Source organism: Drosophila yakuba, chromosome 2R (assembly GCF_016746365.2).
Source record: "Drosophila yakuba strain Tai18E2 chromosome 2R, Prin_Dyak_Tai18E2_2.1, whole genome shotgun sequence".
Lineage (NCBI taxonomy): Eukaryota > Metazoa > Arthropoda > Insecta > Diptera > Drosophilidae > Drosophila > Drosophila yakuba.
The window spans coordinates 11,571,121-11,592,631 of NC_052528.2; the positions used below are offsets into that span (position 1 = coordinate 11,571,121).

Here is a 21,511-nt window from a genome sequence, read left to right on the forward strand (position 1 = left end):
TAGCAGGTAAAGCGGGTGTCGTAAATTTTAATTAGCGTTAGCCGAAAACTAATTTCATGTTAATAACAACAGCAACATCGTGGGCGGCCCCAAGGTCGTGAGCGTTTGAATTTTGGCAGTGGGCTTGATGGCCGTTACATTGCATCCGGGAGTACGCGACGAACCCAATTTTGTGGCTGCCAATTTACGCTTAATTAGATGGTTCCCCGTCTCCATTCGGCCTCAAGGAATTATCACCATCTTCGGTTGGAAAGAATGTGGGGGCGAACCGAACCTTTTATGACCGCCACGCATGGAAATAAAACGATGTTCCCGAGTGAAATAGGTTAAAGGTCAGGAGGGCACAGGAACGAAAAAAAAAGCCTGTGAAAACTGGCTGTTGGTGCCTGACCTTTACTCCCATCCGCAGCTGCTTAATTAAGGTGTGACAAATGCAATCTGCAGGCCAGTTAAGCGTGCAATCAGCCAAAGGCCAATCCAGCTGGCTCATTAAAAGGGGATTTGGCCCGGTTAACACACTCTCACACACACTCACAGACACCCACACACACACACCCTAACGCGGTACAACACACACGACCTTCGAGTAGGCGCGGTAAAACAACTGCAAAAGCCTAAAATGGCAGCTTGTGGCATTTGCCATTCGCCATTCGCCTTCGCATCGCTGCTAAATAAATGGCTCTTAGGATCCAGCTGCAATTTGTTGCAGCAATGGGTAAGGGATATGGCACATCGAATAGGGCACGTGGGATATGTAGGATGTGTGGGATGTATGATATTGGCTAGATACTCGTATGTTAGATCGATAGATTGGATAACTGGAACGTGTCTCGCATCGGAGTCCGGATACCGGAGGAGCTGGATTCCTCATCCAGCTGATTGCATTTCAAAAGTAAAACACAGAATTTCGGTTGGTTTGTTTGTGCCATTTCGCTGCCATTCGCCTGCGTGGATTATTTTTACATCAGGCCGGCAGTGGCTGGCATTGCCAAACTGTTTTTGGCCAACGGACAAACGGTCCAACGATCGAACGGGCCAACACCCACTTTTTGGCCGGGAATCGTAGTCTCGTACTTTTGCACACTCTAATGCAAAATGTTGCGGTCTGTTTGCATTAAAGCTCCTTTTGCTCGGCTCTTGGCAATCGTCCTGGCTTATCCTTGGCGTGTGGTTTCCCCTTCGATATCCCTGTGACAGCTGACACATGCATCCACTTCCACCTCTGGCGAAGCAGCTGCATGCCCAGGGCCGTTCTCTCTCCTCTGCACTGGACATTAACCCATTTCCTCCGAATACACGAATAAATTGTGACACGAAAAAAGAAAAGCGACTCGCTGACATCTCTTTGTGGCCGTCGCATAAAGTCTGTGGAAATCATTGGAATGCCGCGGGAAAATTTTCCTTTTCGTTGTCATTTTCAACTTTTTTTTTTTTGTTATTTCTGGCTGCTGCCTGCCCGCCATTTTATACAGCCATTATATTAATATTAATGACCTGCGCCACGGATGTTGCTAAATATTTTGAATGTTGCCTTTGTCTGACGGTCAAGCTAAAAAGCGCTCTGTAGTTTCTGGGCGAACATGACGTATGCGTGATATTCAAATTAGTCTTTGCACCGAGTTAGAATCGTGGCTGGAAGTCAGCCACCATAACAGTCAATCAAAAAACCATCTGTAAACCAGACTAATTTGCATTTTGATCCGGACTCCGGAGCTCTGGAGCTCTGGAGCTCTGGAGTTGCGGATTGCGGATCTGGGAAAACTCTGGTGAGAATCCGCAGAGCCATAGTTTCGCATTTGCACACATGTAATCATCAAAAGGATAGAAAATCCTCTTGTTTTTCCGCTGCAACTTTTCCCGCTGCCTTTGTAGTTTTAATGCTGGAACAGGATTAGTCCCAAGGGCCAACTGGAAGCATTTCCCATCCTCGCACCCTTTGGATTCCTGGTATTTGTTATTGTCATTGCTGTTGGAACACAATGTAATTTGGTTTGGATTTTCACGACTTGTTGGCTTCTCTCCCCTCGCCAGTTTGCAATGGGAAATTTGCTTGTAAATTGCTGTTGTTGCCCTCAGTCGATGGTTTTTCGGTTTCCCAATTTATTTATTTCCAGGCACTTTCCTAGCTAGCTGCCCATTATGTTGCTGCCACATTGCAATTTTCAAATACAATCGCAATGGATTTGGATGTGGCTGCTGATTCTGTTGCTCTTTTTGGAATGCTGCTGTGACTAGGGGTTTGATTAAAGTCCGAAGGCAAACAACAAATGAAAATACTATACTATTATTCTGGCACTTTATTTATGTAAACCAACTTGGGCGTCATGCTGATGCGAAGGCAATGTATAGATTGCACTTTCATTGTATGCAAATACTGGATAAAACTGCATAACAAATTTATTCGCTTCATGTTCCTGTTTGCCAAGTTCAACACTTAAAGAGATATAGTTTTGTACTGCATAGACTTAAGAGCATTTGAAAGCCGACTAGCACAACCGTGCCCTTTATCTATTGTTTCAAATTCAGCTTTCAATTTAAATTGTTTGGATTAGCCGTCGTCCATTGTGTGTGTACATTGAAAATGTGTTTCGGGGTATTTATTGTGTCAACACCAAGTGAACGAGATAGTAGCACCCACTGCACACTACCCACTACCCACTACCCACTAGCCACCACAAACCACATGCCCCGATTTGGTTGCCCTGATTCTGATTTCTCTGCCAGACAATGGGACGTCGGTAATGTCGCTAATGTCCCCGCGCCGTAACCGTAATTAAGATAGATATATAAATCGTGTGGCTGCTAATGTGCCAGTATTGTATTTGCTTAATTATTATGGTCGATTTAAGCATTCAACTTTTGAAAGGAGCTGTCAAACTGTGATGTCAGTACGTCACCCCAACATCCCTGACATCCCTGACATCAACAATACGAGCAATATTCCGCACACAAAAGCCAAAGAAGAATCGCACTAATCGCCGAGCATTTCGCCCGTGGGTGGATGACGTCTTAAAGTTGCTCCAAAAGGTCTCTGGCTGATTGTTTACTTTTCACGCCATGTATTAGCCATTGTTATGGTAAAGACTTTATAATAATTCAGTGAACAAAGTGCTGCAAATGTTTACATGTCCTCCTTCTCCTCCTCGTCATCGGCCACGCCCACCGCCTTGTCGGGATAGAATTTCTTGAGTATCCTGTTGACGTCGGGCACCAGTGCCTCGTACTCCAGGGGGAACTTGTCCCGCCGTGGCGGTCCCTTCTCCAGGCCAGACCACAGCAGGTGCTCCGAGGTGCGGGCATTCTGCGAGAACGTTATCTCGAAGGCTCCTTCCCGGGGAACCTGGCGTCCGTTTCGGTTCTTCACCAGCTGGAACTTGCGCTCCGGAATCCGCTGCGTGAAGAATGACCCACACTCGTCGGCCTTGGTTTGGAAAATGGGGCACTCGTACGTGTGCTCGATGTAGATCATAGATCGATCCTTGGAGAAGTTCTCATCAGCGGCCCAGTCCACATCCTTTTTCTTTTTTCCCGGTTTCTTGGGCGGCATTTTCGCAATATGTTCACAATTTCGAATTTATTTTGTCTATAACCCAGGCCGATTGTGTTTCGAATGTTGACAATCCTACAACTCATAATTGCTTTGATTGATTGCTTCTTGGTCCTCTTATGATTCTCTGGCAAAGTGCTGTGTACCATAAATCTTCTTTCGTATATTTAAAGTGCGCAGCGATGTCCAGAATATTTTGGCTCTGCCTATTTTTAAAATGCATGACAATCCGAAAGAGTCAACAACTTTTGGGGGCACGCATACGAAAAAAGCGTGCAACAACCATTCGTTGCTCGGTTGTTAATTTGGCTACATTGACTGACAACGCAGCCGCCTTTGAAAAAATTACAAAAAAGGAATTTGAATAGATGCACAGACAAATGCTTCCATTGGCTGGGTCGCAACATTTGTTCATTATATATAGATTGGGGTATTTATATTCCTATATAGACGTCAATTTATGGCACTGTCTATATTCATGCAGAACAGCTACTCAACAAATTCTATGCATAACAATAATATATTGTTGGAGACGGAGACAAACATGCATAAACAATAAGGTAAAAACATAAAAATCGAGTATTTAAGCAAGAAAATTATATACGTATATGGGGATAGCATTTCGCCGACTATCAGATATCCTTTACGAATTCCATTTCATTTAACACAAATATGGGCTTTTCACTTGGAAAAAATAGATTACATCGCTCAAGATGAACATACCAATATAATGTTTTTAGATCCCATAAAATAAATTTGGACAACACTTAATTTGAAGTCCTCTAAAAGGGTTTCAAGGAAATTAAATTGGCCCGAATTTAAGAGCAAACAAATGGTTCTTATATAATTTGCGCATTTTTAATTGGAATCATTTAAATTTTTATTTTGAAGCATAAACATGATTGCAACACTTTTATTTGCTTCATTTTATTGGTTGTCGGGACGAGATTGCAAATGGTCATTTATTGCATTTTATTTGCCCATTTCTCGTTGCTGAAGCTGAATGATTTTTTACCCACAGCTGCCCAGCTGCCCACACGTGGCCCGCATTTTCCTGAGCCCCGTCCCCCCGATCTAGAGGGTCATGGTTTATTTATGCAATTTTCCAATTTTCCCAACATCGGCCCACAAATAAAACCAAAATGAATGCATACAAAATGCAGCAAGAGCTGGAAATTTAAGAAAAAAAATGCATATGAAAATGCAATTTGCAAATTAACAATAACGCGAATGTAAACAACGGTGACAATGACGTCACAGTGAAACACACAACAAAAACCTATTCGTTGGGTTAAGAATGCGACTTTTGGCGTGCACACATATTTATGCGCATAAACTGTCTACTTAAAATAGGGCCATTTTGAAGTATTCAAATGAGCCAAAAAGAATATTTGAACAAATGTATCTGTACACTCGGAGTATCCGAATGTGGCTTTTCTGCTTTCCGCCGTGGAAAAATAATCATCGATGTTGCGGCTTCAGTGGGGCAGCGCCAAGAGCAACAAATTTAAATATATTTATTATTCTGAATCTGAATAGGCGCATATGTGTATCCCTCACACGCATGTCTGCACATACTTCAGATATATTTTTAAAAAATCAAAACGACATTTGCCTGCAGCATTTTGAAATACAACAGAACTTGACGTTGACGTTGCCGTCGACGCCGACGCCGACGTTGACGTCGACAGCAGCAGAGATCGGCAATCGGCGAGCGAAATTTTTCGGCGGCTGCAGGCAGCGCCACTCGATCGTACCGCTTAGTGCCACGCCGTGTCTCAGAGCGCCCAGGCCACGGGCCCCGCAAAGTACCGAACCATACCGCCTAAAAACATATACATATATGCAAAAAATCTGCAACTCGAGCACCGGATATATTAAACGCCAAGGCTACTAGAACTCCCCACTTCCTTGGGAAAGTCCGCGAAAATCCCCATTTGCCGAACCAGCCCCACCACCCCCATCAGCATCCATCATGCAGGTCTTCGATAACAATATGGTAAGTGAAATCTAGCCTGCGGCAAAAAGCCATTTGTGTGTTTACGCAGGCCAAATTTATAGTAGCCACGTTTGTGTATACCTTATACCACACTTGGCCCTGTTAGCCCTGTTAGCCCAGTTAGCTTAACCCAGAAATGCCAATACACAAACTCCAGTCTCGCACAGCCACGCCCATTTTGGCCGCAGAAAAGGATATTCCGAAGGAGCAAAACGGGGGGAGAAGGGGGAGACAGCCTAGTCAGGAAGTCATGCGGTGTTCAGAACGGGCCGCCAAATTAATTACAAAAATTCACTTAATGGCCACGATCCAAGTGGGTCAACGTACGTGCGAGCCACTAGAAATTGAAACATGCAAAATGCTAAATGCAAAACTTAAGTGTTCCGCCAGAGACTTGTCAAAATTCTACCGCTTGTCTGACATTAAATGCATCTTAAATGGCTATAGTATGTCTACATTACAGTCGGATTCAGATTTGCACAATAAAAGTCTTGACATTGAGGCAAACGATTATGGACATTCCAGAATGGATTGGATTTTTTCCAACCGAAATACACATTAAAACATTTTCAGAATGACCAGAGCCAGAGCAAGAATTTTTGCAACGCCAGAACTTTCCATTTTCCATCCAATCCATTTGATTCGTCCGCATCATCTAAAAATAAATATCCATATCTTTATTAATAATAAAAATGAGCTTGGGGACATATACCGATTTCTTGGCAGCTGAGCGACCCCATTAAGTACATAAATCGTACATAAATCGTACATAGACACCATACGATTAGATATATCTGAACCGGCGAGTGCATATATATCTACATATATGTACATACGGGTCGGATCGAAATTGTCGCCCATATGTAGGCCACTTACAGAATGCGGCATTAGTCACATACTCGTACACTCACGTATCTGTGGCAAACTAAGTCCCAAAATTGGTGGCAAGGTCGCCGGATGACGAAAGCAATCCGAAATGACATGGTTCGGTTGATTTCCTTTTGATATTCCAGACAGCACTAGGAGGTATAAATAGATCCGGCGATTTTACAAATCCGGCGCAGGCAAAATAGTCGGAGGAGCTGGAAATGGAATTGGTTTATTTTCAGGCCGAATAAATCAATTGGCTTCTGTATTTATGCAGATGCCACCATTTGATTATTTCGCACTGTCGTTGATTTATGGCCAATGGCCAAAAGGGGGCGGCCAAGGGAGCCTCTTTCCCATTCATCCATTCATTTATTCATTTGCCACCCACTGCAACCCACTGTTGCCCAACGCCTCCCATTTTCCCTCCCACCCACCAGCGACCATTTTCCAGTGGCTTTCCCTCTTTTTCGAGAGTATTGTGCACGTCATGTGTAATTGCTATACGTCAATGTCAATGTGTGGGTTAGCGTCTGATAAATGCAAGCATATGCTGGTGTAAGTGCTTGCGGTCGTTTCGGGATCCTGTGGCTGCAATTGGTTAGCTTTAATGAAATGGCTGATGATGTATTGTTGGCAAATATGTGCTCGACCATTTCATCAGCCACTGAAGGGGCAGAAATATTGAGCAGAAGTATTATCGATTTCAAAGTGGGCCAGCCACAAATGCTGAAGTTCTGAGTCAATAAATTGTACGAATTGTACATTTCGCAAAATACTCTCATCAGCTTTTGTTGATTGGCGAGCAACAGATTGCTGCTCAGAGTTTTCAAGCGAATTCCGGCTAATCCAAATAACTTCACAGCTTGCTTGGGAAATTCAGGAAAACTCGGGACACCTGTCAAGCAGAAGAAAACACATGATGCACTTCTGCGAATATTTTCAAGTATTTCGAGTATATCTTTGATTTTGCGCCATGGAAATGAAAACAAAAAGTGCGTGCAATAATTTGCATATTCGTCTTATTTATCGATCAAAACACAAACAAACAAGCTGCCGCAATTGTTTAACTATTTCCCAAACAAACAATGCGCAGCTATTTTGCCTGGCTATTTATAGAGCAGAAAACTGAAATGCTAATTCGCTGAAATGAAACAAATAATTAAATCGAGATATTTTCTATATTTTTCATCCTTTAGCGCCGCGCCTCGCGACGTGCCTCCTTGCGGCGAGGATCCATATCGGCACTGCCGCAGAAGTCGCACGAGATTCCCTGGGACATATTCGAGCGACTCTTCATGCCCTTCCTGTTCTGCCAGGCGGCGGCCATCATCACATCGCACCTGTTCCACGTCCTGGACATCTCCAGCATCTCGACCTTCGCCGTGTTCGTCTGGTTCGCCCTGGCCACCGTGGGAGCCGTGCTCTTCTACCATTTCGTCAAGGTACGTCGTCCCGCTTTGCAGGCTTTCTAATCCTCAATTCTGGTGGGAAACCGCAGAACGGATCGTAGTGTCTTGGCCTGGGCTGAGGATTGGGATTGGAATTGGGATTGGGATTGGGTTTGGGGTTTTCGGTTTCGGTTTCAGAGCCACGGGCGTCCATAAGTTCGGGGTTTTGTCTGCCGGGACTGGTATTTCTTTTTGCCTTCCGTTTTGGCCGAGTACAAGTGCCAAGACAAAACCACAAGTGACGACGGAGGGTCTCAAATACTAGGCAAAACAAATCAGTGGCACTAGAAATAGTCGTCGGGCCAGCAGAGAATCCATATCCACAAAGTGGCGGAAGGAGAGGGTCTTGCGGCAGGCACGTCGTCAACTTATGCTTAACCAGGCTGGAGAAGAAGCAGGAGGAGGAGGAGCAGGAGGATGCACAGGAAACCCTTGACTATGGATTTGGCTTCGGATTTGCGTCTGGTATTTCAGAGCTTATACTGTGCCTGGCAGCCAGCCGGGAAATGAAAATGAAAACAAATAAATAAGCAGGCAGCAGTCCTGGTGGGGAAACCCGAGCAGAACTTGCTGAAAGAAAAGGGTTTGGTAATGAATATAAATTCGCAAGTAGGAAAAATGTGGAGTCCTGATTCACTTGAGACCAACCGAAAATTGCCGGCAAGGAGCTATTTAGTAAATTGTAAGTCATTTCAATATACTTTCAAACCTTCTTAGACTTTAAGGTTTCTGCAGACAGTCAATCATATTAAATTGCATTGTTCTTAGTCAGATTTTCTAAATCTTATACCACTTATTAAAATTAACTATCAATTAATTAACTCAGTTGAGCGTTCATTGAATGCTCCTTGCAATCGGATTATCCAGGCGAAAATTTCCATTTTGCTTGTACACCAACTTTCCAGCCTTTCCTTTGTGCATAACTTAAGCCACGAAGTTACCGAGTCATCGCCTTCCTGTAGTTTCAGTTCCTACCATGATTCGATATTAAATATTAAAAGCCTTGAGGGCTCTATTTCAACATCCTGTTTGCCGGCGCCTGCTCAATTAAACTTCTAAGCAGCTCAACCGAAATGCTCCTCAGGTCATGTGTGCCCCCATTGGATTATTTGCCCTAATATCCTCGCATTAACTGCGCACATTACCACAATGCGTATACGCAGAGCCATCAAATCCAATTAGTTATCTCTCGATTTCCCACCATTTGCTTCGATGCACATCCATGAGCATGGCATCGACGGAGTCGGCAGATAATTCAAATTTGCCTGCACTTTAATTAGCATCCTTCGGAGGAGCAGCAGGAGCGACACTGGCCATTTGCTGCCTGGCAATTACAGGCGGATAAGAGTTGCGTGGATAAGAGACCGTGGCCACCATCCGTGGCACGTAGCCGTCGTCCTGTGCCCGTCCGCCTCGTATCCGTATCCGTATCGGACGGTCAGTGGACAGGGATGCAGGTGCCGGGATGGCATTGTCCTGGCAATTGCAGGCTGCTTGTGCCGCACTCAACGCGATGCGAAACGCGACATTAAGGTAATAAGCACGACGGCAGGATAATTAACAGCAACGGTAGCAGATGCAGTCCGCAAAACGGGGACACGAGGACACAAGGACTGGCTGCAGAACTCAGCTGTCTTGTTTCAGCAAGGATTTGTCAAGGATAATGCCGGCACTGCAATCAGCTTTCATGAAAATAGGGAAACCCAGTTAAGCGGACGATAATGAAATTAGCTGGTTACTGGGAGAACTTTTATTTGGCAGCTCTTACCATTGTCCTTTGAAATTTCTAAAAGAGTTTCCCAGAATAATTCTATTTGGTTTTATGATCAATGCAGTGTCTCGAATATAACGAAGTAGCTATTTAATTAATTTCTTGAGAAAATCTCAACAAGTTAACTTTTCCTCAGCTCATCTGTGAATCCTTCGCGAAATCAACACTGGGTTTAATCTTTCCATTTCCCAGAACTTGTAAACACAAAATTCGCCCTCAACTGTAACAAACATCTTAAAACAGGACCTTAAATGGCTGATATCACTGACATTCGATGGATTATTTGCATAACAACAATGTGAACGTCCTTCAGAAAGGAACTCGCCATCTATTTTTAGCCACGGCAACAGCACACCGTTTTTTTTTTTTGGGCTGAAACAAGAAGAGGGAAAGGACACGAATATCCTTGCCTTTGATTAGCTTTTCGGCATGGCCAGACCTCAGCTATTAGCCCGATTTCTGTTGTCTGCTGCTGTTTCGCATTAACATTTACATTTACATGTGCGGAGTAGATAAAGTTATTGGAAACATTGCTGGACCCTTGGACACATCCTACATGTGCGATTTGGCTGCCGTCGGCTGTTTGTCCTTGCACATCACGTTGTGCAATTCATCTTTATGGCACGACCATCGAATTAAATTACACGCACGCACACAAATTTGCAGCGATTCGGAGGATGTGAATTCGGGGCAGGATTGGGATGGGCATTGGGATGGGTTGGATTGGATTGGGTTGGCAACTGTTGATGCGACAGCACGAATTGGGTGCAATGAAATGTAAATGCGCAGCTAATGAAATGCTCACCGATGACGGCCACGCCCACGACCACGCTCCCGCCCCCGTGGGAGTTACGTAATTCCCTTATTATGACCGCCTAAATTGCAGCTGCTAGGAGCAACTGCATCCGAGGATTGCAGACGGCGGACGGCTGACGGCACTGGATCCGCTCTGCAACGCAAATTACACCCAGCTTAATATGCATAATTAAGTCGACAACCCGCTCGTCGCCCACTCGATCCCATTCCACTCCATTTGCCCCATCTCTCCTGGGGTTCTGGGCGCTTTCCTCGGGCCAAGCGCAACAGTTTCCCGGAACAAGACACGAGATGGGCCATGGGCGATGGGTGATGGGTGATGGTAGTGGAAATGGAAATGGGTGTGCGGCTTGTCAGTTGCCAGAAACAGTGTAAATAATTGAATTAATAGCTTCGTGTGAGCCACGCTAATGAGCAGTTGCTCAACATCAGCAACGCCCACTGCAACACGCCCAAGCCTCCCACCCCCCTCATGTCCTTCCCACCGCGAAACTCCACAACCAATTCCAATTTTCAAATGTAATTGAATGTACGGGAATCTTGCCTGCTACTGTCCATCTCAGCCAGGTCAATTCGCAGTTGGTCCACACGTTTTTTGGTTAGCACTTAGTGATGATCAAGTCACCCAGTTAGATGATGACGGATGTTTGAAAAACAGTTACAACACTGTAATAATTACTTCTATCCTTCATTTAATTCTTTAAAAGCAATGGAAGTGCAAATTATTTTTACATTTTTACCTTTACCTTTTTGATACCTTACTTCTAAACAGCTTTGTTATTTTTCATCTCCCAGCAACTATACTAATTTATGCTTTAAAATAAGTAAAATTAAATGAACTTTTTATAATATCAAATTTGCACTTTTGGATAAAGACATTTCATAGAATTGGTTCATATACTGAACGCTCTATTGCTTTGTATTTCTAAAGCAGACCCTTTACAAACGTTTTTCCCAGTGTATGTGGCAGTGGCATCTGCAACAATGTCCTGCTGCCCGGGTCCTGTTTATTACCCAGCAAACCATCTACTTAGCTCGCTAGGTTCTCGTACATTCCCACTGCAGCACACTTTGTCGCAGTTACAGCTCCATAAAACTTTGGCGGTAGACAAATTTTACGCTGATTCGTGTGTTGTGCACGGAGAAAAAAGTGGCGTAAGAACTGCTTTGTCAACGGGAGCGAGTGCATTCGCAATTAGGAAGTGGCGATGAAGTTGGTGCTGATGATAATGATGATGATGATGGAGGATGATGGTAGGGACCCAGCAGCTGGAAGCTGGCTGTTGGCAACTGGCAACTGGGATCCCTGGACACCAAGCTCGGGACCACAGAAGGCTACATAAAGGACGGTTCTGTGCGCTCTCTAACGTTCGCTAGCAGGTCATAAAAACTCATTATGTGCCAAGTTGCGTTCGCTTGTTTTTACCCATTGGTGGCCGTACTGCGTTCTCCTTTGTATCCAACGGATACATATACTCGTACTCCGCTGTTTTCTGTTTCGGTTTTATGGTGTTGCGCGTGGCCTGTTGATTCACACACACGAATACAAACACACACACACACATAAATACACTGAGGACATTCAGAAATGGCAATGGCGTGCTCGGCCTGACAATGGCTGGAAATGAAGGACGCGGCAGATGGGAGCTTCGAGCTGTGAGCTGGGACATGGGACATGGGACATTGGACATGGGATTCGAAAACGCGCATTGCGTTTCTTAGAATTGCACACCATTAAATCGCCTTGACAACTCACGCTGCTTCCTTACCCCTGACCCCTGACCCCCGACCCCCTGGAAAAGTTCTTTCCTTGCCTTGCTGCGCACTTTAGTTAAATTAAAAACCAACTGCAGTTGAGGCAGCCGTGCATCTAGCGCGCATCGCACATCATGCTTCGGCAGCCAAAAGGTCGGAGGTCACCAAATGTGAGTGAATTGCGCACAAAGCTGCCGCACAATTGATTGGCAGCCAGGTCATTTTGCATTTTACGTTCTCAATTGGTAGGACATAGTTTTCCTGCTACAGTCAACAGCCTAGGCATTCATTAGCTCAAATGGATTTCCAACTAAATCAATTTGGAATCTAAAACTCTTGCGAAATTCCGTCAGAGTCAAACGAAAAAATGCATAGTAAATCTACTATAGTAAATAGCTTCCAAAGAAAGTATCCAAACTTCCAGAATTTTTTATGAAGCTATGACGCAAAACTATATCAAAACTTCTAAGTTTTAGTTACGATACTAAAGGTCGTTAGACTGAAGCACACCGCTATATGATTTTGTTATATTTTTACCCACTTATATTTTTAACTGCATTGACTTTCACCATCCCTCTATCCTCTTCCCCCTTCTGTTTTTCCGATTTCTTTTAATAGCCTGGGAGTATAAATAGTACCCTGCTCGCAATCCAGTTTCAGTCCTTGTTTTCCTACTGCAGACCTGCTACACTATATTTTAATTACCAGGCATTGCCAGGGGCATCATTTTTCGACCGGATACAATGGGAATTTAAATACAGATAAATTTCCATACGGCAGAAGGGTGCTCCGTCTAATCCTTCGTTTAAACACCCGGCCAGAGATGTTGGCTAACAGGCTGAGCTGCCATAATGGCTGGCTTGGCACAAAGTCAAAGCTTTGCGTGTTGCCTGACTCACACACACACATACTAACGCACGGACGTGTCCTGGCACCCACACACACAAGGCAGTGTATGGCATGGGTGTATCTGTCCCACCAACACAGGCACACGTGGGGCGACAGGAATAAGGGAAACAGGCTGCAAATTGGCCTAGGTCTCCTTGGGTACAACGGTACAACGGTACAACGCGTGGTATGCGCAATGCGAAAAGCCTTAAATGCCGATGCCGTGAAGTTGGCGGAGGTCCTGCGCCTGCCGCACGCCAACAGGATACCTCGTGCGTGTATCGGAGTGGATCGGCGATGGTGTGCAGGAAAGCAAAACACAGAAATGGTTTTTAACTTTCCGGTTAATTAATTTATTACAGCCTAATACGTTCAATGACTTTTGGCGCCCGTCTTTCTCTGTCATTTATGTTCGCCAAACGCCAACCGCCCAGCGACCACCTCCGTTTTTTAGTTAATTTATACTTTTGTGTGGCGCTGTTGGCCCCTCGAGTTTTCGCCCCCATTTTCCCATTTTCCCACTTTCCCTCTCCGTTGGCCGTATTTTATTCGCTGTCTATTTTTAGCCACTGATTTAATATGCGTGCATGCGTGTGCGTGCCTCTCTTTGTTTCGCATTTCTTGCTTTTTCTTTTTGGCCACATTTCGTCGCCTCGTTGTTCGTTGTTCACAAAGGATACCCCGCCCAGTGGGTGCGAGGGGCGTAAGAGGGGGTAGATGCTCACCCAGAGTCCTGGGAATGGTGACACAGCGAGGACAATTTGTATGCGGTTTGTTTGCCATTTTTCACTTAGACTCCATCCGACTCCCACTCCGCCGAAAATGCACCATTTCGCTTATGTAGATTTATTTGGGGCCTCTTGAGCGGTCAAGCGTGCCCCGTTTTCTTGAGAGGTTTATGCGTCTGCAAGGATAACGCAGGACACAGAAGAAGCAGGACGCGGGAGGTGGAGCGCCAACGACAATGGCCGGGGGATAAAAATAAGATAATAAAACCAGAGCCAGAGACAGAACTAGAACCAGAACCAGAGCTCTGGCCACCGATAAGCGACCATCAGCCAGGCTCGTCGTCCGACAACGAAGGGGTTCAATAGTTCCTGGGCACGGAATGAAATCTGTTTACTTCGATACTCATTCTATTTATTGCGAACACTAATTCCGCCCCGGAAGTACAATAATAAAACTGGTTTATTATTTCACTTCCTGGTTATTTATTCAGTTTATGACTGGCCAGTCAAAGTTTTTCAATTACTAGTGAGCATTGGACCCGAACTGCGGAAATATCACCCAAGCGAAAATCAGAATTTTTACTGTTTTGCAATTGAGATTCAGTAATGATTAATATAAGTAAGCTACCTTATATACGTTTTTTTCTTTTCCGTAATCCAAATGAAGGCTTAAAAGTAGTTAAATAGGTTAGTAATCTTCTACGAAATCCGACGACAGGCTGTCATTTAAATACCCACCTACATATTGATCCTGAGCAAGTGGAGTAGCTTCCGGTCAACATATTCTCACAACCCACGCTTCCGCATTATCCTCGAAATAGGAAGCGGTGTTTTTCGCACCCCTGGACAGTCATAAATTTATTCACGCAAATGAAGACACTGTTGGCATGTTCATGAGTCTGGGTCGGACTCCTCCTATTGTTGTTTACATTTTACACTCGTAACTTTCAGCTCGCCCACGTTGCCACACGTGCCACGCCACCAGCAGCAGATGGGGAAATGGGGTAAAGAGTTCCTCCAACACTTTCGCCGCTGCCCCCTCATTTGATGGGGCTTGGAATTCCCTGCCACACAGAGGCCATGTCTGCTGACTTAGAGCAGTTTGCACATTAACTTCCGCGCAGGAGACATAGAAGGCCCTTCGGCTTGGCCAGCATAATGCATTATATAAATATTACGCATACGCCGCGGTGTACGTAAGCCGAAATCGGAGCCGGAGCCGGAGGTAATGAGCGTACGGAAAGCAGCTGCAGGCGGTGAATCGCGTGCCCCGCGACCATTTATCATCGCCGTGGCTAAAATTGCGCGTAAAAAGCTCCGCTTTTCGGGGTAACACAGCCGCAGATAGCACCTGCTGCTCCTGGTCAGCGAATAAATCTTCCACTTCCAGTTGCCTGCAATTAAAATGCAATAAAGGATGCATTTAAATTGCTAAAGCGCAAAGTACAGCCGAAGGATATCTGCTTGTGTGTCTGTGTGTGCAAGGAGAACGGAAAGGGAAAGGAAGAGGGATCCTGGCACGCCTCCTTATTGACTTACTCGCTTCCAGTGCTCGGCATGCATTTCCGACCCAAGTGCTCAGTTAAACGGAATGTCTGACATGCACCTGCCACCCATGTGGCCTTCCTCTCCGCCAGTTCACCCCAAACTTCCACCGCGCTCTATTTCGGGGTGCATGCAACTTGGGTTCTATTTCGGGATTGCTTTATAAAAACCGCAAGCCGTCGTGTTCGCCCAGAGGTGCGATGTCAGGCGCTGTACAAGGTGGCCAAATGGGCATGTGGCAGGTGGCAGGTGGGAAGCGGAAAGTGGCAAGTGGCAAGTGGCAGGTGGCAAGAGGCACGCGGTTGCGTCAGGACGGTGACTCTTTCATGCCTCGCACGTAGTCACTGCACTGTCGAAATTCCCTCTTTTTTGTCGGTATCCTTGTTGAGCACCAGGAGAAGCTGTTAAAACGACCCGCCAGAAGTGAACAAATGTTGAAACTGGGTGAATGGCCACCAGCCACCAGCACGAAATCCATTCAGTGGGAGGTTTTTTATGATGCACTCAGTAACCGTTGTCATTTTCTGATTTTAACACAGTTCAAACTTTAAATGTCCGATTTTCACACTGTTCAAACTCAATCTGAATGTCATATCTGCTTTAAACCATTATGAACATCATTTATAGATCGGAATACAACAAATATACTGGGATGAATTACACTTTTTAACAGATTAATAAGTAATCCCGATTATTAAGTTTACTCTTATTGCGATAAAAGATATTCAAGCATGTCTGTACACCTTCTTGCCAAGCTGCATTATATACAATTTAATTTACTTCTTTACGTGGATCTGAAACTTTTAATTGAACTGCCCTTTTTGAAAAGGTCAAAGCTTAAGCGGTCGGTAATTAAATGTTTTTCTTGCAAAAGTTATAACTGCTTTGATAATCGGGAAGCGTAGAAGTACAGCAGCTTTCCCGCTTTCCCGCACTCCTCGATAAATTTTCTTTGGAAACGCAATCCCTTTTTTTTCCATCGCATTTCTTCTGAAGAAGCTGCCACAATTTCTGGTTTCCCCCAATGCACTTTAATAGACTCTAAACATTTAGCTGCTTGGGTTTTTTTATATTTTCGCTTTATTGCAGCTTTTTGCTGCGCTTTAATTGCTCAATTCCGTTAAGTCAGTTGCTGTTTTTAGTTGCAGCAAAAGTTTAAAGTAATTTGTGCTGAACCGCAATAAATTGGGGTGGCAGGCAAAGGAACACAGAACTCAGGACGAAGAATGCTGCGTGCATTTTTAGTGCTAAAGTTGGCCCAAAGTTTGCATCAGCGTTGTAGTAAGAGTACTATATCTAAAGTAGATTCCCGTAAAAACCGAAGGGACATAACTTGTGGGAAACTTTGACAGGATTCTGAGGGTGGGGGTGTTGTGGTCTGCCAAGCCAGGGCGTGAAGAAGCCAAACGCCCACTGTCGAGTGTTTGTGTTTTTATTAACGCCAAACAACGGCCAACAGATTTCGATAAGCCAAACACTTATGGCCACAATAAAATGTCGGCCAGTCTTAATGGGTGTCAACAGCACGGCCAATAATAATACACCCGTGCTGGCCCGATTCCTCTTATTTTTTTCCACAATTTTACGAGCACTTTATAACAGTTTAATAGCCCGAACAATGAGTAGCCGTCCAACCACCTCCTGTTCCTTCTTCGAACCCGATTGACGCACACTGGATCCAACCCCACTCGAATCGAGGCGAACTACATACATATTGGGTAATGGCATGCTGGATACGACACTATCCCCGCCAGTATCACAGTACCTCCCCCCGAATCCAGGAGACGGACCGAAAGAAAGTTGACTGACTGGAGCGCGTGTCTAAAGCGGATGTCCTAGTGAGCACACGTCTTCCTGTTCTACCACTTCAACTTTCCATCAGCTCAGCTCCATCAGCTCCATCAGCAGCATCAGCGGCGGCGTCTCAAGCCGTGATGAACTTAAACAAATATCTGCGACAGCCAACCCAGCTCTCACAACCATCCATATCCCCATACCCATTTCCATCCCCAGATGGGAGCCTTCCCACCCCAAGGACTCGTGCCGTTCAACGCCGGACTTTCGCTTTGAAATCGAAAGCAGGACGCTCCTCGTGGGCGCGAACTCAAAGCGACTCAAAGCGACTTAAACTCGACAAAGTTGCCAGCACGCGGACGTCTGAGCCCAGTTTGTGACAGGACTTTTAAGTGAGCGGCCTTAAAGCCCACAGATGACGCCTCGGCTGGGCCAAAGGTGAAACTTCTGAGACCACACCCAACCAAAACTTGATACTCCATCTCAAAATCAAACAGAATGCCACGGCTCAATTGTCAGCTAATTGGCGTCATAATTATCGAACATTAATGGTCTGAAGAGTTGAACGTCCCAAAAAAGGGTGAACGCATTACCCTATGCTTCGAATATTTATTTATTTATTTATTTGTACGAGCAAATTATTATATATTAAATTATTATATAAGCTAATTATATTTAAAATTGCTACAAAAAGATTAAAGCTAAGCACAAAATATATATATTTATATATATAATATATATATATATTTGCCATCTTAAGCTTTTGTTTATCAAACATATCGCATATCAGTGTTTCGTTGGGGAAACATTTCTGATTGAATTCGCTTGTTGATACAAATAAATTAAATTCCATAAAACAAATTATACTAAACTAGAACAACACATTTAACCATACTTAATCTTTGCCGTCCTTCTCTCTTACTTACTTACAGGTTTCGGCTTCGGGCAAAGGCGTACTAATCACTGGCTGCGAGGCTCCACTGGCCTGGTACTTGGCCAAGAAACTGGACGACCTGGGCTTCACCGTTTACGCAGGATTCAACACGCCCATCGAGGAGTCGGACGAGGCCAAGATTCTCAAGGAGGAGACCTCGGGACGCATGAAGCTGCTGCACTTGGACGTCACAACGGAGAAAACCGTAAGTCTACACTGGCGGCAGGTCCTGAGCTTTTAGCCGAGTTCACAACCAAACCAACTCCATTGCCTAGATCCTGGAAGCTGCCCGCTATGTGTCGCAGCACTTGCCCCACGGCGCCGAGGGATTGTGGTCTGTGGTGCACTGCGCCCACTGGATAGCTTTGGGTGAACTCGAGTGGATTCCATTTGCCGTGCTTCGCAAGAGCTTGGACCTCAACCTTTTGGGTAAGTATAGCGCCACTCTGCCACTCTGGATGTGGGGCACAATTTGAATTTTAAAACCGTTTTAGGTTCCGCTCGCCTCACCCAAATCTTCCTGCCCCTCGTACGTCGTGCCCATGGTCGCGTCGTCTTCCTCACCTCCGGCCTGAACCGTGTGCCATCTCCCGTCCGGGGCATCCAGTGCGCCACCCAGGCGGCCGTGGACTGCTTTGCCGCCTGTCTGCGCCAGGAGATGCGCACCCGGGGAGTGGACGTGTCCGTGGTGGCTGCCGGAGAATTCGCACCCGGCAACGGCTGGCTGAACGAGACCGAGCTGCGTGACCAGGTGAGGACAAAATAATGACCCCATTGCTCTGGGATGCAGCTACTAATGGTCTGCATTGGGAAAAATGAGACATCGATGTGGGACCATTTTAAACCAAACCCATATAACACTACATAAAACATTACACACGAAGTAAAATTTCTCAAGCAAACCAAAAGTATACATGTACATATATTTCACTACTTTTTTAAATAGGTATTAAACAATTTTTTTTATTTTATAACTTGATCATTAAAAAAATTCATGTTCAGTATAAAAAAAAATACGGCTTACCACAAAATCATGACAGTATTTTCCACGTGGATCAGCGCCATTTCAAGCTTTCAGTTTTTTACGATACAAAATACGATAACTGTTCCCAAGCAGAGGGGACTGCTAAAACAGTTTGTGGAGAACTCATTAAGTTGGCTTTAACCCATCTTTTTTCCCCTGGCATATTTTCCGCAGGCCAAGCAAATGTGGAACCAGCTTTCCTCGGAGCAGAAGAAGACCTACGGCGAGGATTACTACGAGGCGGCCATGACATCGGTGGAGAAGTATTCGCGCCAGGTGAGAGTTCCCACCCAACCCTCCTCCCTCTCCCCCTCCGCCCACCGTGTGTCCGGTGGCTAACGAGTGTTTAATCCGCACCTTCTCCCATTCCAGGCAGCCGATATCCAGCCCACGCTGCGCGTCCTCATCGATGCCGTGACCAGGACCTTCCCCATGGCGCGCTACACTCCGGTGACATCCAGCGAGCGGCTGCAGATCTTCCTGGCCGAGCACCTGGCCCCCTCACTCTACGAGTCGCTCTACGGGGAGCAGAAGAAGTTCGTCTACTGACCACATCCTCCGCCTGCCGTCCGCCGTCCAGCGCCCAGATAAGAGTCTCCATCGAAACGGCCCGATATTGTAATTTGGAAATTGTTATTCATTTATGATTTGCCCCGAAATCCATCTCCTGCTCCTTGGTGCGCGTGAAGGACATCCAGAAAGGAACTGAAGCCAGGAGCACTGTTCAAGGAGCTCCGGCAGTCGATGAGCATTTACGTCCTTCTCTCGATTATTCTTATGATTTTCCCTTAACGGAGGCGTCTGTCTGCATAATATTATTTTCTTTAGTTCCTAGAACGAATTGTATAACGATGAATGAATAAAATGAAAATGGAAACAATTGATGTCCGCTTTCACTGGACCAAATAAGGGAATTTCCATTGAATTTGGAAAGTTAATACAAAAAAAATATCAATGTGTATTTGGTTTTTTAGGAGTAATGCAGTCGAGTGAGTGTTAAAGAATACCTCAAATGTTTATACAAACCAGAGCAGATTGAAATTTAATTAAGTTCCCGACCAATCAAAGACGACTTATCGCATCGCATCCACTTTCTCAAGTCCCTCGTTACGGGTTTCTTTCGCATGGAAGAAAGGATTTTTCGAATCCTGTTAATTGCTTTTGATTGACACTCGCCGAGTGGCCGGCCTTAGGTCCTGTCATTGCATTTAATGGGGCGATTTGTGAGACATCAAGCTGCATAAGCAAACGCCATCCCCTCGGAAAACCCCCTGGAAAACCCCTGGAAAACTAAGCTTAAGTGCAGTGGATGGCGAGCAGGAGCAGCAGAGCAGAGCAGAGCATCGTAGAGTCAACCAAGTCAAATGACATGGCCGCCAAGGAACACGAAAGACGGAGACGAGCTCGTAAAAATAAATTCAATAAATTTTTAATGTGTTTGATTCAAAACAACAATGACATTTTCGCCGCAACGGAAGCCAAGGACATTCCGCGCGAAAAGGAGCTCAGGTGTTCCAGAGGATTCCCCAACCGTCCAATGAGCTGCTAAGGCAGCTGTAAGGAACACCAAGAAGTGCATAACTGCCGCATAAATCTGCCATGGTTGTTAATGTAATCCGCAACTGGCGGATGGCTGGTGTACCTGTATTCCTGTATACCCATTCACACTCTTACCCATCCCAGGTGGCACGTTCGAACTTTTTAAGGACAAACAAACGGTGGCAAAACAAAAAGTTGCATGGGAAATGAGCTGGTTAGCTCAAAATACACACCATACATACCATATATATATATGTATATATCCAGCCAGCCAAGGGCAGCCAACTTTGACCAATGCTTTCCGCATTTGGCTGGCATTCCCTGGGTTTACTTTTGGCTGTCAGATTTGCCGGTGTTTTTACTCGAACACATTATATGCAGCCATGTGTAACACTTCCTGCGCTTTTGTCGCCAGCCCAGAAATTATCCGCATTAAGAATTTCCCGCATTCTGTGTGTGCGAAGGATGCCCAGAGGTCCTGGCACGGCGTCCAATACGACTGATTGTTTAATGGAAGTTCCATCTCATTTCCATTCAAACTTCGACGCCTGGCAGGGATTCCCGAGCACATAACAGGATAGCAGCCGGAACTTTAACATGGAAATAAAACCGGGACTGGCCGGCGGGTGATGGGCGATGTGCGATGGCAAAACTATGTTTACCATGTTTGACATTGTGGAATCCTTCCTATCTGGATTGCTACGCCTTTTGCCATCTGGGAGCAAGCTTAAATTTGAGGAAGCCCCAGTAAGATAATGAAAGCAGCTGAATAAACACACTTTAAAATAGTTTTTGCTTTCAATCACAAATGCATCAGTGTAATAGCTCTTAAAATTGCAGCAGACCCACTTTA

The 21,511-nt window shown here is 45.2% G+C and overlaps 2 protein-coding genes across 2 annotated transcripts; one reads left to right on the plus strand and one right to left on the minus strand.

Annotated features, from left to right (window-relative positions):
- Positions 1-3,042: 3,042 nt before the first annotated feature.
- LOC6530194 (selenoprotein BthD) lies at positions 3,043-3,627 on the minus strand. Its single transcript, XM_002091096.4, has one exon. It carries the CDS (start codon positions 3,545-3,547, stop codon positions 3,122-3,124), a length of 426 nt encoding a protein of 141 aa, XP_002091132.1. The 5' UTR covers positions 3,548-3,627; the 3' UTR covers positions 3,043-3,121.
- Positions 3,628-5,306: 1,679 nt separating this feature from the next.
- LOC6530195 (D-beta-hydroxybutyrate dehydrogenase, mitochondrial) lies at positions 5,307-19,999 on the plus strand. Its single transcript, XM_002091097.4, has 7 exons — positions 5,307-5,546; positions 7,613-7,858; positions 18,094-18,300; positions 18,371-18,524; positions 18,590-18,846; positions 19,294-19,395; positions 19,492-19,999. The coding sequence occupies exons 1-7, from the start codon at positions 5,523-5,525 to the stop codon at positions 19,666-19,668; spliced, it is 1,167 nt and encodes a 388-aa protein (XP_002091133.1). The 5' UTR covers positions 5,307-5,522; the 3' UTR covers positions 19,669-19,999.
- The last annotated feature ends 1,512 nt before the right edge of the window (positions 20,000-21,511 follow it).

Bases quoted from the DNA above. Each gene is read 5' to 3' on its own strand.
- LOC6530195 (XM_002091097.4), top strand. From the start codon at position 5,523: ATGCAGGTCTTCGATAACAATATG. The intron at 7,859-18,093 runs GTACGTCGTCCC...ACTTACTTACAG, and splicing joins TCTTCTACCATTTCGTCAAG to GTTTCGGCTTCGGGCAAAGG. The intron at 18,301-18,370 runs GTAAGTCTACAC...TCCATTGCCTAG, and splicing joins ACGTCACAACGGAGAAAACC to ATCCTGGAAGCTGCCCGCTA.
- LOC6530194 (XM_002091096.4), bottom strand. From the start codon at position 3,547: ATGCCGCCCAAGAAACCGGGAAAAAAGAAAAAGGATGTGGACTGGGCC.